Source organism: Scyliorhinus canicula, chromosome 2, assembly GCF_902713615.1.
Source record: "Scyliorhinus canicula chromosome 2, sScyCan1.1, whole genome shotgun sequence".
In the NCBI taxonomy this organism is placed as follows: domain Eukaryota; kingdom Metazoa; phylum Chordata; class Chondrichthyes; order Carcharhiniformes; family Scyliorhinidae; genus Scyliorhinus; species Scyliorhinus canicula.
In genome coordinates this window covers 174373129-174390869 of record NC_052147.1, presented here as the reverse complement: position 1 = coordinate 174390869, position 17741 = coordinate 174373129, and the positions used below count along the sequence as shown (strand labels likewise).

The 17741-nt window shown below is 48.3% G+C and overlaps 1 protein-coding gene across 2 annotated transcripts in view; it reads right to left on the bottom strand.

The window, feature by feature from the left end:
* The window catches only part of rftn2 (raftlin family member 2), a 128569-nt gene that overhangs the window by 55568 nt on the left and 55260 nt on the right, over positions 1-17741 (bottom strand). For both annotated transcript variants that reach the window (XM_038789078.1, XM_038789079.1), the window contains one exon: positions 4430-4633. In XM_038789078.1, the coding sequence (XP_038645006.1) occupies positions 4430-4633 (204 nt within the window). The remainder of the gene's footprint in view (positions 1-4429; positions 4634-17741) is intronic.

Below are 17741 nucleotides of genomic sequence, written 5' to 3'. Positions count from 1 at the left end.
TACCACGGCCAGTCCTTCTTTCTCCACTTGTGCACAAAGTTTCTCCATGGCGGACAATGTCTTAGTTGCAAATGCGGTAGGTCGCACGGAACCATCTTCCATTATGTAGGCCGGCACAGCCCTAACACTGTAAGGGGATGCATCGCAGGTCAGTAAAAGTGGCCAAGAGGGGTCAAAATGAGTAATCAGTCTGGAAGAGGAAAGCTGCTGTTTTACTCTGGCAAACACTGTCTGTTGCTCGGCGCCCCACTCCCAGGGTTGTCCTTTCTTTAGTAGTCCATGGAGGGGAGCCAATATCGTGGCCAACCTGGAAGGAATTTCACATAATAATTGACCAGCCCAGGAAGGCCCAAAGTTCCGTTGGCCCCTCTGGCACCGGGGCTTGGCAGATGCCCGGACCTGCGCCCCATGGGGTACAGACCGTGGCGGCCATGTGGTACCCAAGGTACACCACCTCGGCTGCATTGAAGACGGACTTCGCTCAGCGAGGCAAATGCCAGCCGCCTCAAAGCGTTGTAGCACTTCTTCCAAATTGTGGAGGTGACCCTGGTCCGACAAACCGGTTATCAATACATTGTCTGAGTAGACTGCCACATGTGGTAACCTCTGTAAGGTGTTTTCTACGACCCTCTAAAATATTGCAGTTGAAGGTGTGTTGACTAATGACAGACATGGCAGCCCTGTATCGAGTTTCATGTGGGTCATTGTGGCCGCTCACTAGGAGCGACATTTGGCTGGGCGGGGTTCTTGGTGCTGCCAAACAATGTAGTTGTTGGTACTGTTTGGTATTGTCATCCATGTAGTGGGCCCTGTCACGGAGGGCGGTGCAGTGGGTGGGCAGCTCCTCATGGTGCCTTCTGTGCGCCGGATCTCTGCTTCCCGTTGCAACTGCTGCAGGCCAGTAATTATACTCCCGGTCCTCCTCGTTAGGGGAAAAAGTATGGTGGTGTTCCCAGGGTTTATTCCAGCGTCTCACACCTTGCCTGTAGGTGGCCCAATGCTGGGGAACTTCTTCTTTGGTCCTAGCGTGCTGTGCGCGGGGCCTATTTTGGCACCCTAAATTAAATACCGCCATCCCCTGGAGTTCTTGGACTCCCTGTTCGGCACTTTCCCTGGATACCGCAATTTCCACGGCTCTTTGAAGGTCTAAATAAACCTTGGCTAGTCGTTTTCTTTGCGTGGCCGCATTGCAGATGCCACATACTAACCGGTCACGTAATGCGTCACCCAGGGTTGGGCCAAACTCACAGGTCTCAGCTAGTTTCCTGAGGCGAGTCAGAAATTCACTGATTGGGCCTGGGCGGCAGTGTGGAACTGGAAAAGGCGGCTTCAGGTCAAAATGCTCCTCCACCAAGGCTACCACAAGCGGGTGTCCGGAGGGTCTGGATGGCTAAGTCTTTTTCTAATGTGGACCACCTGCATCTTCTCGATGTACCGTCCTGAATGACTCCATCTTCCGATATGCAGCATGATGATAGCTTCCAGTGGGGTCTGATGAGGCCTAGGCGAGGTGGACTGGGTGCATAGCAACCGGTGTTGAAGGCAGCTCCACTGAATCTCCAGTGATAGATCCGAGGTAAGCAGTCACGCATAAACAGTAGTTCAGAAAAGCACAAAGAGGTTTATTACTAGTTACAGTCAAACACCACCACTTCCCAGATGGTCTCATTCCCAGGTCACGGTTTTTATACTAGAGGGGCTACTCCTGTTATGGGGAAGCCCAGCCTCATTACAGGGGAAGTTTATATTCCCCTAAGGACACGGGAAACCTGATGGATTCAATCCCGTGACCTCCGCTGGGGTCAGAACACCATTTAACCTTTCCACAGGGTCCATTCGGAGGTTCGGTGACGACTCAATGGGCCAAATGGTCTCGTTCTGTGATGTGTTGGGTGCTCTGGATCCGTGGAACACATACAGGCCACCATCACTTAAAATAGTACAACACTATTTTATTAAACTGTTGAACATACTCTTACTGTGGGTTAATACAATGTTAAATTAACTAAAGACCTTTGCCTATCCTAACCAGTCTAATCACTCAGCACATGGTGAGGGTCTGTGCTGTAAGCTGTAAGTTCTTGTACTTCTGAAAGGCTGCATCCCGAATGAGCGGGAAAACTGATGCCCTCTGTCTTTATAGTGAGTGTGCTCTAACTGGTGATTGGCTGCAGTGTTATGCATGTTGATTGGTCCTACTGTATGTCCATCAGTGTGTGTGTCTGCACCATGATATTATGTATATTATGACATTCTGTACTGTAGGGATTCTATGAATCTCAGGTCAGCCCCTTCCGCCCTCTGACCTAATTGGGGGTGGTTTGCCGCTGCTGGAGGATTGATGAGGGGCCTTTCCTGTGATGAAGTTGGCCCTGCCAGCATGGTTCCTGCCACAATGGGCTGTGTTAAATCAGCCGATGTGTATGAAAGAACCAGAGTCTTCAAGAACAGTATTCTACAATTCCTCATAATTTGGACAATAGTCCACTAATATGTGAATATATAATAAAGACAGAATAAACAAAACATGACTTAGAAATGGTTAAATTTAAAAATACAGGGTTAGTTTTACCACTGCATTTAAATCCTGTCAGGTTTGTGAGCCCCCTCACAGGGGAGTCCTTCATAGTCAGGGACTCAGCATCGGGTGGGAGGGAAACAAATGAAAGCCAGAGCCAATCCTTGCCTCTGACACCCATCCCCCAATCCCCATCTCACCTTTTCTTTTATTCTGTCCCTTGATGATCCTGGACCTCTGGTGGGTACATTGCTGCCACTGATTCCACTGGCACTGGCTGAATGAGGAACAGCCTCTGGTTGCCCACCGGCGACCTTAATGTCGGGGAAGGTTCAAAGGAGGCCATTCGTTTGCCTGAAAGGCCTCCTTCATGGAGCTGGCTTGGGTTTCCTGCGGGTTCTCCATTCGGCGGACGAGATCCCCTTCAGCCCATCAGGATCCCAGCCACACTTGATGGTCCAATCAGAATTCCAGGGCATGATCCAACAGCCACGCTGCGCTCAAAAAGCAGTGCGCCACGGCCCAACATGACCAGTAAATGCTGGGAGAATCTGTCTACCCGGCTTGTCACTTCTCGCAAAACCTAACATGATCTCGTGAGTCGTCATGATGTGAAGCCCGGCCCAAGATCATGTTCGGTTTTGCAAGGAGTGACAAGCGGGTAGATCCCGGGGGCAGGGCCTCCCACCATTTACTAGTCACGTTGCACCGTGGCACACTGCTTTTTGAATGCAACGTGGCTGATGGATCATATCCTAGAATTCTAATTTTTTGGCAAATCTGTATATTAGAGTGAGACAGCTGTCTCACTCTAATATGCAGTTCCCTGAGGTAACCCAGGCATTGGGATCTCAGATGAGTGCCATTCAGTGCTGGTCTCCACAAACAGGGACCAGACAGAACAACACTCATGGGGTCTCTCAGGGAATTTGAGGCCATCGGATGCTTGCCCTCTGGGCAGGGTGGCACCCTGACAATGCTTGTGCCTACCTGGCACCCTGGCACTGCCAGCCTTGCACCCTTTTAGTGCCACCTGGGTGCCAGCCTGGCACTGCCAAGGTGCCCAGGTGGCACTTCCAGCTTGTAGGGGCACTGGCAGGGTGCCAGGCTGGCAGTGTCAAGGTGCCAAGCTGGCATTTCCTGGGCGGCGGTGATTGAGACCGGGGGGGGGGTGCCATCTGCATGCGAGGTGGGGTGCGGGGCGGCAAGGACCCCCTGGGAGTGTTGGGGTATTGGGGGTTCAGGGGTCACCTCTGGAGGTTGACGGATCTCTCTCTCCTGGCTCCTCAACACAGGGAAATGAGACTAAGTGCGGCCCCCACAGCATGTTCCCCGCTGAGGCCCCGGATCATAGCGCTGCATTTCTCGGCACTGCGACATTGGGACACATGCAGCTAAACACGCTCGCTATGTGATATAGTTCCCATTTGGTTTGATCGCCCCTAGTCTCCAATTCCTTCTAGGTGGTGCATACAAAACATCTTTGAAATTCATCAAAACACATCTATGGTCTTTGAATAGATGCTCCACTGCTCTTTATTCCTGTTTCTATGCCCTTTTCTGGGTATTACTGAAACACTTTCTAACATGCAGCCAAGATTGTTGATTGCAAGAGGTTACATTCAATGGTTGGACAACCTTGATACTTTGCCTGTCCACATGACTCTTACAAAGTAGGAATGTTTCAATGTATCTGGGGTGGGGGTGTGGTGATACAATGTTAATCAATCACTCGCCACCTCACACACACAACACATTTATCATCTTTAATAACAAATAGTTTGAAAGGAATTTTCTCTGCACTACCTTTTAGACATCACCTTCAAACTAATAACATTATTGTATCCAGCACAGATTTCACCATACTTGCAATTGCTTCCCAAGGTAAATTTTGATAAAATATGTATTTACCCTTCATTGTTTCCCAGGCTATGAATGAATCCACCAATGACATGCCACTTTTATAATAAGATGTCATAATTTGCAGCCAATCTGCTTCCAGGGTACAGATGGTTTGGCCTTTCCTTGTTACTCTGAGAGCTGCATTGCCTTCATGGTAGGACCGCCCACTGAAATCTTCATCAGAAACATTGAAAACAGCAAACAGCTTCAAATCTAGAGCACAAAAAAACAATGAACATAGCAAGGCAACAGATCAAATATACTCTACCTAGAGAGCTACAATTCAAAAGCTAGTTTAGTAATAGAACGGGTAACTACGACTCGCACTGAGAAACTGATGGGTTTGGATTAACATCCGATTTTTACACAAGAACAGAGGATGCTGGAAAAGCTCTGGAGGTCTGGCAGCATCTTTAGGAATACAAAGCAGAGTTAATGTTTTGTGTCCATTTGGTTCCTCATCAGAACAAAAGAGAGTTCTGACAAAGAGCCAAATGGACTTGAAATGTTAACGCTGCTTTCTCTCCTTAAAGATACTGCGAGGCCTGCTGAATTTTTACTACATCCTTTGATCTTATTTCAGACTCCAGTATCCGCAGTATTTTATTTATTATCTTTGTTTTTTCCAACCTAGCTAGCTCAATGGGCCGAATGGTTTGCGTCTACACTGTAGGATTTTTATGGTTAGAACACAGAACAGGCCCTTCGGCCCTCGATGTTGTGCCGAGCAATGATCACCCTATACCCGTAACCCAACAACCCCCCCCTTAACCTTTACTTTTTAGGACACTACGGGCAATTTAGCATGGCCAATCCACCTAACCCGCACATCTTTGGACTGTGGGAGGAAACCGGAGCACCCGGAGGAAACCCACGCACACACGGGGAGGACGTGCAGACTCCGCACAGACAGTGACCCAGCCGGGAATCGAACCTGGGATCCTGGAGCTGTGAAGCATTTATGCTAACCACCATGCTACCGTGCTGCCCAAAATAAATAAGTAATTCTAGGTTCTATGGACACAAATGGTACTGGGGGGGGGACTTCTGATGGCGGCAAGAATGGAGATGTCACACACGAGGTGGCTCCCACCAGGGTAGCTTTTGGCCATTTTTGCCCAGTTTTGGTGGATTTAAAAAAATATATTTTATTGAAGGCATTTTCAATATATTCACAATTAAGAAGTACAGAAGCCAACTGCAGCAAAGGGAAACAAAATCCTCGCTGCCAGCAACCCCCACTTACCCTGCTGCCACCCTGGCACCTGCCCCCCTCTTCCAATTTTTCACACCATCCCCCACCCCAACAAAACAAAAATAAAACAAACCCCCCACACTCCCCCACCATCGCTCATGATTCAATACTTAAAGAAGTCGATTATTTGGTTTGATTTGATTTATTGCCACAAACCGAAGTACAGCAAAAAGTATTTTTCTGCGGTCGAGGGAACGTACACAGTTCGTACATAGTAGACACAAGAATAATCAACAGAGAACATTGAGAAATGGTACATCGACAAACAGTAATTGGTTACAGTGCGGAACAAGGGGCCAAACAAAACAAAGGAACAGCTTCCACCTCGAGGTGAACCTCTCCCCCAAACCTTGAATAGCAAACTTCACCTTTTCCAAATGCGGAAACTGTGCCAAATCATTCACCCATCGCTCATCGCCTTGTTAGCTCCGGGTCCCGTGAGCACAACAAAATCCATCTCCAGGCTATCAGGGTGGCATAGGCCAAGACGTTGGCCTCTCTCCCCACCCGAACTCCCGGATCCTCCGACACTCCAAATATCACCACCTCTGGACTCAGAGCTACCCATCCAAGACCCCCTCAACCTTAGACACGCCCAAAACATATGTATCCTCCACCCCTGGAAAGAACCGACTCATCCTGGACACCGTCATATGGGCTCTGTGCATCACCTTAAATTGGATAAGGCCTAGTCTTGCATACAACGAGGATGCATTCACCCTCGGCAGAGCTTCACACCATATTCTGGCCCCCACTGCCCCACCCAACTCCTCCTCCCACTTATGCCTAACCTGCTCCATGGGAGCACTGTTCCTCTTCAACAGCTCCCCATATATATCTGCAATCTTGCCATCCCTTATCTTATCCTCAGACAGAAGCTTCTCCTGCAGCACGGGGTGGCAGCATTGGAAATAACGGTATCTCCTTCCTCTTTTAAAAAAAACATTTTTATGAAGGCATTTATAAATATAAATAGATAAAACACAATCCAAAACCAAGAAAAAGAGAACAAACAGAAGATCACATAGCCAATAAATAACACACCACCTACCTCCCCCATTTTTACCCCCTATACCCTTCTCCCCTTACTGCTGACATATTAACTATCTTTGAAGAAGTCAATAAACGGCTTCCACCTCCGGACAAAAGGATCAGGAAAGCTCGGCACCTGCTTCCTCACATAATCCCATAGCTGCGTATACCAGAAGCCATTCCCACTAGGCAGCTCATACACCTCTTCCGGTTCCTCTCGGCCCAAAAAGCTACCCCCCCACAAATAGATCACCAAACCGATTTGTGGGAGCCAGACGTTTGCCCCAGGGGTCTGGATCGGGCAATATGATCCACACTGCTCTGGGTTCTTCTTTAGAATGAGCGATATTGAAGCCTGAGACAGTGTGGGGGGAAGCTCCCCCATCACCATAGACTAATTTTTCCAAACCAAAATTCTTATAGAACTCGACTGGGAACCCATCCAGACCTGGGCCTTCCCCGTCAGCATCGATCCCATGCAATCATTAACGCCCTTAGCCCGATCGGGGCCCCCAGACCCTACCCCTTCACCTCCTCAACCCTCAGAAACTCCAACCCGTGCAAAAACCGCCTCATCCCTTCATCCCCCACGGAGGCTCCGAATTATACAATCTCTAGTAAAAAGCCTCAAAATTTCGCTGTTCACCCTCTTCGGCTCCGATACCACCATACCCTGTTCATCTCTCGCCCTCCCAATTTCACTCGCCGCCGCCTGCTTCCTCAACTGCTGCGCCAGCATCCTGCTAGCTTTCTCCCCATACTCATACCGCCCCTCTACGCAATTGTCCCACCGCCTTTCCCATGGACACCAACCCAAACACCATCTGGGGCCTCTGCCTCTCCTTTAGCAGTGCCTCCTCAGGCACCACTGAATAATAAGGAAAGCAAATGGAATATTGGCATTTATAGCAAAAGGAATTGAGTATAATGGTAAGGAAGCGTTGTTGCAACTATACAAGGCATTGGTAAGACCACACCTGGAGTATTGTGCACAGTTTTGGTCCCCTTATTTGAGGAAAGATGTAGTGGCATTGGAGGCAGTTCAGAGGAGGTTCACTAGATTGATCCCAGAGATGAGGGGTTTGCCGTATGAGGAGAGACTGAACAGTTGAGGCCTACACCCTCTAGAGTTTAGAAGAATGAAGGGAGATCTAACAAAGAACAAAGAACAAAGAAAATTACAACACAGGAACAGGTCCTTCGGCCCTTCAAGCCTACGCCGATCCAGATCCTTTATCTAAACCTGTCGCCTATTTTCCAAGGATCTACTTCCCTCTGTTCCCCGCCCATTCATATACCTGTCTAGATGCATCTTAAATTATGCTATCGTGCCCGTCTCTACCACCTCCGCTGGCAAAGGGTTCCAGGCACCCACCACTCTCTGCGTAAAAAACCTTCCACGCACATCTCCCTTAAACTTTCCCCCTCTCACCTTGAAATCGTGACCCCTTGTAACTGACAACCCCACTCTTGGAAAAGGCTTGTTGCTATCCACCCTGTCCATACCTCTCATAATTTTGTAGACCTCAATCAGGTCCCCCCTCAACCTCTGTCTTTCCAATGAAAACAATCCTAATCTACTCAACCTTTATTCATAGCTAGCACCGTCCATACCAGGCAACATCCTGGTGAACCTCCTCTGCAGCCTCTCTAAAGCATTCACATCCTTCTGGTAATGTGGCGACCAGAACTGCATGCAGTATTCCAAATGTGGCCTAACCAAAGTCATATACAACTGTAACATGACCTGCCGACTCTTGTACTCAATACCCCGTCCAATGAAGGCAAGCATGCTGTATGCCTTCTTGACCACTCTATCAACCTGCGTTGCCACCTTCAGGGTACAATGGTCCTGAACTCCCAGATCTCTCTGTACATCAATTTTCCCCAGGACTGTTCCATTGACATTATAGACCGCTCTTGAATTAGATCTTCCAAAATGCATCACCTCGCATTTACCTGGATTGAACTCCATCTGCCATTTCTCTGCCCAACTCTCCAATCTATCTATATTGTGTTGTATTCAAAATATACCTACTTGTATGATGCACCTAGCTGAGGTGCATCATACAAAATGCTAAAAAGTATGGATAAAGTAGAAGTGGAGTAGATGCTTCCTCTTGTGGGGCATTCTAAAACGAGAGGCCATAATCTTAGAATAAGAAGTAGCAAATTTAGAACAGATTTGAGGAAAAGCTAATGCTCCCAAAAGGTTGTGAATCTATGGAATTCGCTACCCCAGAGTGTGGTGGATGCAGGGACAGTGAGTACATTTCAGGAGGAGTTAGACATATTTTTAATTGGTCATGCGTTGTAGGGTTATGGAGAATGGGAAGGATGGTGGAGTTGAGGCCAGGATGGGATCAGCCATGATCGCATTGAGGGTGTTAGGCTCGGGAGGCCAGATTGCCTACTCCCGCTCCTAGGTCATGTGTTCTAGGAAGGAGATGCTCTGGCTGATTTCGCAATCCAGCTCTTGGCCTGTAACCTTGTAGATAACAGATAAGGAACATATCAGCCATGATAGAATGACGGAGCAGACTCGATGGGCCGAATGGCCTAATTCTGCTCCTACATCTTATGAACTTATATTATGAATATCTCTCATCCACCCTCAGGATGTCCTCCACCAACCTCAACCTCTCAGCCCGTTCCACCCTTTCTCTGTGACCCGAATCAATATAAATGACCCCTTTACCACCTCCTTCAGCGCCTCCCAGAATGTGGTGGCTGAAACCTCCCTCCGTCTTATTCTGTTCCACATAATTCCAGATGGCCACCTTCACCCTTTCGCAAATCCCCTTATCTGCCAACAATTCCATGTCCAACCTCCACGGCAGTCGCTGGGCATCTCCCTTTGCCACCCGCAAGTCCACCCAATGCGGTGCGTGGTCAGAGAATACTCCGATCTAACCACCCCTGACAATAACGCCTTATCTAAGACAAAGGAATCAATCCGGGTGTACACCCGGTGCACTTGCGAGAAATACAAAAGCTTCTTTACCCCAGGCCTCCCAAACTGCCACGGGTCCACCTCCCCACCAACCCTCATACATTTCATAAACCCCAACAGCTCCTTTGCCTTGGCCGAAACCTTCAGGGAACTAGGGCACGTGTCCAAGTCCGGAATCTTTGCCAAAACCCGCCTTAGAAAATCCACATCATCCCAATCTGGGGGCCATACATTCACTAGCACCACCGACGTCCCCTCCAGCTTCTTGTAACCGGGCCATTTAACCCCGGAATGTTCCAAGTAACCAAACGGGTCAGGGGGCTCCCTGTTCCCCCCCCAACCCTCCCGCCAATCAGCCATAGCCCCCATTTAACCAGCTCCCCGAAGTCCACACCTCGCTCACCCTCGGACCCTCCCCAAGAAGTCTGCCGCCATCTCCCTTTCACCAATTGCGCCACACCAACTCCACCCAAGTCAGCAACTCCCACCCCATGAACAAACAAAAAGAAAATTCAACCATACCAACCCCCCATTTCCTCCACAGATTGACCCCCCACTTCACTCCCCTTAATTAGCCAAACGGTGGCATGGTAGCACAGTGGTTAGCACTGTTGTTTTACAGCGCCAGGGACCTGGGTTCAATTCCCGGCTTGGGTCACTGTCTGTGTAGGATCTGCACGTTCTCCCCGTGTCTGCGTGGGTTTCCTCCATATGATCCGGTTTCCTCCCACAAGTCCCAGAAGACGTGCATTAGAAGAATTGGACATTCTGAATTCTCCCTCAGCGTACCCAAACAGGCTCCAGAATGTGGTGACTAGGGGCTTTTCACAGTAACTTCATTGCAGTGTTAATGTAAACCTACGTGTCACACTAATAAAGATTATTATTATTAAAAAACCTGCTAGCATGATGGCCCCCAGTCAGACAGCCGCCTACCCCCCTTCCCCCCAACCGCCCTTCACCCACAATTCCTCAAGAACACACTTACCCACTCCACACTCAGCACATTAAATACACCAAGCCGCCCGGCGAGCAGACCTAAATTCCCCACATTAACATCTCCAAAGTTCAATGTCCTCACATGTCTTCCTGTCTATGGTCTCTCATAAATTGACTCGCTTTATCCGGCGTGTCAAAATAAAACTCTCGATTCTAGTGCATGGCCCACAGACGAGCAGAGTACAACACTCCAAACTTCACTCCTTCCTTGATCCGATTGAAGCCGGCCAACTCCGCACCCAAATCCTGATAGATCCTCAGCAGGTTCCCTTTCCAGGTGCACTTTCTAGTTTCCTTCGCCCACCTCAGTATCTTCTCCTTGTCGACAAAACAATACAGTTGCACCACCATCATTCGTGGCGGCTCCCCCACCTTCGGACTCTTCCTCAATGCCCTGTGCACTCAATCCTCCTGGGGACGGTCAAAGACCCACTCTCCCACCAACTTCTCAAACATATTCGCCACATACTCTGTGGCCTGCGTTCCAGGCAGCCTCACGATCTGGAAATTCTGCTTCCTGGACGATTCTCCAGGTCCTCCGCCTTCTCCTGCCATCTCTTCTGGCTCTCTGCCACCAACAAGGCCAGCCGGTCCTCATGCTCACCCACCCTCTGTGGAGTGCCAGACCCTGTGCCTCCAGCCTCTGCTCCATTCTCTCAATGGCTGCCCTAAGCCTCTGCTGTTGGAACTTAGCATTCAAACAGTTCCCCGGCTGATCAGTAGGTACTGGGCGGGCAACGCCACCCCAGAACCCTCTTCCCACCTCTGTCACTCCTCGAATAATCTCTCGGTCAGGCTGCTGCCTCTTACTCATTACACTCCTCGTCTGGTAAGCCATAAACTGGCCCCATCGAGGAGTACGACTATTTCTGAATGCTCATTCTCCTCACACTAGCAAACATCCCTTAAATTAGCACAGTGGACTAAACAGCTGGCTTGTAATGCAGAACAATGCCAGCAGTGCGGGTTCAATTCCTGTACCGGCCTCGCCTAACAGGCGCCGGAATGTGGTGACTAGGGGCTTTTCACAGTAACTAGATTGAAGCCTACTTGTGACAATAAGTGATTATTATTATTAATCGGGTGAAAAAGGACCGAGCAATTCCATCTCCAGCTGGAGCCACTCACTCCATGGCTGCCATCGGAAGTCTTTGGGGCTATTTTTATGCAAAATCCCATCTGATTGACAGTATAAGATGACCGATTACACTGTGTTCTGGAACCGAAGTTGGATCGATCTAGGCCCAGATCGATGACTCCATCAGGGGTGGCAAAGGTGTTGTTGGCTTTTATGGAATAGATGGCCAGGGGTGGGGGGTGGGCACAGAACTGTTGCATTTTTTGCATCCAAGGGATAAGGATGTTACATTTTTTCCCCCATGTCCATCAGGTGTATTCACAGATTGACTTTTCTCTGGTGGGTAGCTCTCTTCTCACCTGGGTGAAGAAGGCGGGTTTTTGGCTCTTGTCATTTTGGACCATGCTCCACACTTTGTGGGCTCGTTCCTAGAGTCAGGGCCCCCTCAGCACCCGCCATGGAGGTTGGAGACGGCATTGTTAACAGATAAAGGATTTTGTAAAAATATATCCTCCGCCATTGAGGAATAGAACATACAGTGCAGAAGGAGGCCATTCGGCCCATCGAGTCTGCACCGATCCACTTAAACCCTCACTTTCACCCTATCCCTGTAACCCAATAACCCCTCCTAATCTTTTTGGTCACTAAGGGCAATTTAGCATGGCCAATCCACCTAACCTGCACATCTTTGGACTGTGGGAGGAAACCGGAGCACCCGGAGGAAACCCACGCAGACACGGGGAGAACCTGCAGACTCTGCACAGACAGTGACCCAAGCTGGAACCGAACCTGGGACCCTGGCGCTGTGAAGCCACAGTGCTAATCATTTGTGCTACCGTGCTCCCCAAAACATGTTGCTTGATGAACAGAAAACAACATCAAAGGGCTCGTCTGGGATTTTGAACCCGGGACCTCTCACATCTTCATACAGTTTAACAACAGCGAGTCTATCCCACCCTCTACACCATGGGAAAATCTTAAGGCGGTTATTCAGGGGCAGATAATCTCCTGTGAAGCACATGTGGAAAGGACTGCGAGGGTGGAGCGGCAGAGGCTGGTGGACTCCATGCTCAATGTAGACCATTAGTACTCACATACCCCTAGCCAGGAAGAAACTCGAATTGCTATCAACAGGTAATACAGTCAGTCAGTTGTGGCGCTCAAACAAGGTATTTTATGAATATGGGGAGAAGGCCAGTCGCCTTTTAGCCCATCACCTGAGGCGGCAGGCGCCTTCCTGGGAGATTATACATATTAGGGACTCGAGTGGCAGTTTGGTTTCCTTCCCGTTTAAAGTCAATGCGGCTTTCTAAGCGTTCTGTAGGAATCTGGCAAGTCATGTTGCAGCTGTATAGAACCTTAGTTAGGTCACACTTGGAGTATAGTGTTCAATTCTGGTCGCCACACTACCAGAAGGATGTGGAGGCTTTACAGAGGGTGCAGAAGAGATTTACCAGGATGTTGCCTGGTATGGAGGGCATTAGCTATGAGGAGCGGTTGAATAAACTCGGTTTGTTCTCACTGGAACGAAGGAGGTTGAGGGGCGACCTGATAGTGGTCTACAAAATTATGAGGGGCATAGACAGAGTGTATAGTCAGAGACTTTTTCCCAGGGTAGAGAGGTCAATTACTCGGGGGCATAGGTTTAAGGTGTGAGGGGCAAGGTTGAGAAGAGATGTACGAGGCAAGTTTTTTACACTGAGGGTAGTGGGTGCCTGGAACTCGCTGCCGGAGGAGGTGGTGGAAGCAGGGACGATAGTGACGTTTAAGGGGCATCTTGACAAATACATGAGTAGGATGGGAATAGAGGGATACGGACCCAGGAAGTGTAGAAGATTTTAGTTTACACGGGCAGCATGGTTGGCCCAGGCGTGGAGGGCCGAAAGGCCTGTTCCTGTGCTGTACTTTTCTTTGTTCTTTGTTTTATGGATCAGAACCTCCAGAGGACAGTTTGGTCATGGCAGAGTTTTTCGGTGGGTTGTCCTTCCCATTGGTGGAGAGAGAAAGACAGGAGTAGTTGGAATACCCGTTGAGTCCTGAGGAGATTTTGAGAGGTATTTGATGAATGCAGAAAGGCAAAGCTCCTGGCCCTGATGGATTCCCCATTGAGTTCTACAACACATTTTCAGGTCAGTTTATTCCTTAAATATTGGACCTATTCAATTATTCCTTCTCCATGGGGTTCTTTGCCCGTTATACTTACAAAGGCTTCTATTTCTCTGATCCTGAAGAAGGACAAGGACCCGGCGGAATATAGGTCATATCGATTCATATCGCGTTTGAACGTGGATGCTAAATTACTTGCCAAGGTGTTGATGCTGCAATTGGAACCCTGTCTCGCAGAGTTGATCGTGGAAGACCAGACAGGCTTCTTTAAGGGTCGGCAATTGTCGGTCAATATACATCTGCTGTTAAATATCATTCTTTCCCCCTCCCCTGTACCCGGGCTAGAGGTAATTGCATCCATGGATGCCGGAAAAGCATTTGATAGGGTGGAGTGGGGATAGCTTTTCAAGATTCTTGGGAGGTTTGGTTTGGGGCAAAAGTTCATTTCTTGGGTTTGATTACTGTATAGGGCCCATGGCTAGTGTCTGCACTAATGCCTTGAGCTCGGGATATTTTTTTGTTGAACAGGGGTATGAGGCAGGGATGTCCACTGTCTCCACTTCTCCTCAATGTGGTACCATTATTCAAGAAGAGAGGAAGGGATAAAGGAAACTGCAGGCCAGTCAGTCTAACCTCAGTGGTGGGGAAACTATTTGAAGCAATTCTGAGAGTCAGAATTAATCTGCATTTGGAGAGGCAGGGATTAAGAACAGTCAGCATGGTTTTGTTAAGGGGAGGTCATGTCTGACCAACTTCATTGAGTTTTTCGAAGAGGTGAGCGGGTGTATAGGTGAAGGAAATGCATTTGGTGTCTACTTGGACTTCAGCAAGGCTTTTGATAAGGTCCCACATGGGAGACTGATAGCGAAGGAAATTTGGCAAATTAGATCCAAAATTGGCTGAGTGGCAGGAAGCAGAATCTGATGGTCAAGGGATGCTTTTCTGACTGGAAGCCTGTGTCCAATGGGGTCCCGCGGGGATCAGTGTTGGAGCCCTTGCTGTTTGTGCTTTATATAAATGATTTAGATATCGAATCATATAATTTACAGTGCAGCAGGAGGCCATTCAGCCCATCGAGTCCGCACCTGTCCTTGGTAAATAGTGAAGAGGATAATCTTCGGTTACAGGAGGATATAGACAGGCTGGTCAGATGGGCTGATCAGTGGCAAATGGAATTCAACTCGAATAAGTGTGAGGGGCAGGACAAACATGGCAAGGGAATACGTGATAAATTGTAGGACCCTGGGAAGCACCAAGGACCAGAGGGAGCTTAGTGTGCATGTACACTGGTCCCTTAAGGTAGCAGAGCAGGTGGATACACTGATTAAGAAGGCATATGGTATGCTTGCCTTTATTAGCTGAGGCATAGAGATTAAGAGGAGGGAGGTTATGCTGGAACTGCATAACCATTGGTTAGGCCATAATTTACAGAAGGGATGTGATAGCGCTGGAAACGGTGCAAATGAGATTTACCAGGCTGTTTCCTGAGCTGGAGAGTGTTAGTTATGAAGAGATATTGGACAGACTTAGATTGTTTTCCTTGGAGCAGAGGAGACGAGTGGGGACAAAATGAAGATGTATAAAATTATGAGGGGTGTAGAGTAGACAGGAACAAACTTGTCCACTTGGTGGAGGGGTCAATATCAGGTGACGTAGATTTAAGGTAAGGGACAGGAGGTTTAGAGGGGATGGGAGGAAAAGCTTTTTCACGCAGCGGGTGGTGGGACTCTGGAACTCGCTGCCTGAAAGGGTGACGGAGGCAGAGACTCTCATAACATTTAAGAAGTATTTAGATGTGCACTTGCAATCCCAGGGAAAATGGGATTAGAATGGTTAGGTGGATGTTTTTGACTAGCACAGACGGGATGGGCCGAAGGGCCTTTTCTGTGCTGCATGATTCTATGCTGATAGGTGGAAGGGGGATAAGTCGGGGAGGGAGGGAACATCGGGTGTCCTTGTACGCAGAAGAACTGCTTCTTTATATTATGGAACAAGGCTCCACTATGGATGAGATAATGAAGCTACATAGGAGTTTTGGCCCCTTTTCTTGGTATAAGTTGAATCTGGATAAGTGTAAGTCTGGCCAATGCCTCGGGGAGGGGAGCCAATCTGGGGTTTGTTACCTTTTCGCCTTGCCAGATTTAGCTTTCGTGGTCTGCGTGTCTGGTTGGCCCACAATTGGGCCTCGCTTCATAAATCAAATTATGCTAGTTTGGTGAATGGGGTCAAATCTGACTGGCAAAACTGGGATAACCGCCCCCTGTCCTTAGCGGGCAGGTTAAAATTAATGTCCTCCTGAAGATTTTGTTTCTTTTTCGGTGTCTCCCCACTTTTCTCCCTAAATCCTTTTTTGTTAGTGCTAGCTGTTGTGGGCCAGGGTTTAGAGAACCCCAAAATGTATCATGGAGTTCACCTGACCCACAACTTTTAATAGATTGTGGTATGGGGAGCACACAGCCCACTCTACAGGTGTGGTACAGCAGAAATGGAAAAGTATTTGTTCAAGCAAAACAATGTTTATTCTATGAACTCAAGTTAACCTTTTTAAAACATACAGTGAACAACTTAGCAACCATTAATTCAAATACAACTCCCAAAGAATACAACACAAAGTAATCCTTTAAGCTTTCCTTTTAACATCCATATGACTTAAAACACCTTTTACCAGAAGCACATCAGGTTAAAGTCACTCCTGTTATTAGTTTTAAATCACCAGGAACAATTTGCAGTCTTTAGATTGCAGAGAGAGATTCATACACCTTCTGGATGTGACTGCAGCTATCCAGCTCTGAAAACGAAAATAAACACACCCTGCAGCAAACAGCTTAAAACAAAAGTAAAAAGCTGACAGACAGCCAGCTCCACCCACTCTATGACATCACTGCAGTAGTAAACACCCATTTCTTAAAGGTACTCTCTCTACAGATATTTATATACACACCTATTTATAAACACCCATTTCCTAAAGGTACTCTCACATGACACTAACAAATTGGTGTTGTGGATTATTTTGTCGGCAAGACTCCAAGAATACGTAGGTAATTCCTCCAGAGAGGGAGACAGTCAGGTGGTTTAGCTTTCGCCAATGTTTTATTTTATTATTGGGCTGCCAATATTCAGAAAGTGCCGGGGTGGGGGGGGTTACATTTAGCCCCATGTCACTGCTGGCCCCTATCTGTGGTAGCCATCTCTTTGTGCCGGCGAGTTTTGACTTGATGTTTAGGTCATGGGAGGGGACGGGTCTAGAAATGTTTGGGGACTTGTTCATAGAGGGACAGTTTGACAGATTTGAGGAGCTGCCAGTAAAGTTTCAGCATCCTGGGACTTCTTTGTTTTAATATTTCCAGATTTGTGACTTTTTGTGGAAGACTTTTCCTTCATTTCCCTTGACACCACTGTCCTCCTTGTTGAAGAGGATTTTATCTTTGGCCGGGTCTGGTGGGGAAGCAGTGGAGTTGGCCGTAGTGGATGAAGTGAAGAAAAGGAGGAGGGGTGAATTGGGTCCTATTTTGGATGAGTGGATGTGGAGTGCGGCTCTTCACAGCATAAACTCCACGTCCTCCTGTGCTCGATTCAGTTTGATCCATTACAAGGTGGTGCATAGGGCTCATCTGACCAAAGCGAGGATCAGTGGATTCTTTCTGGGGGGGGGTGGATGACACTTGTGAGCAGTGTTCTCGGGGGGCCGGCTAATCATATGCATGTGCTCTGGTCGTGTCCCAAGCATTTGGGTCTCCTTCTTTAACACCATGTCAGAGATTCTTATTGTCAAACTGGAGTCTTGTCCACTAGTGTCCATTTTCAGGGTATCGGATTCGCCGCTGCTGCAGACTGGGATCTCCTCACCCAAAGACAATTCTGCTTGGGGGAGATCTCCTACTCTGCCCAGAGCCTCAGC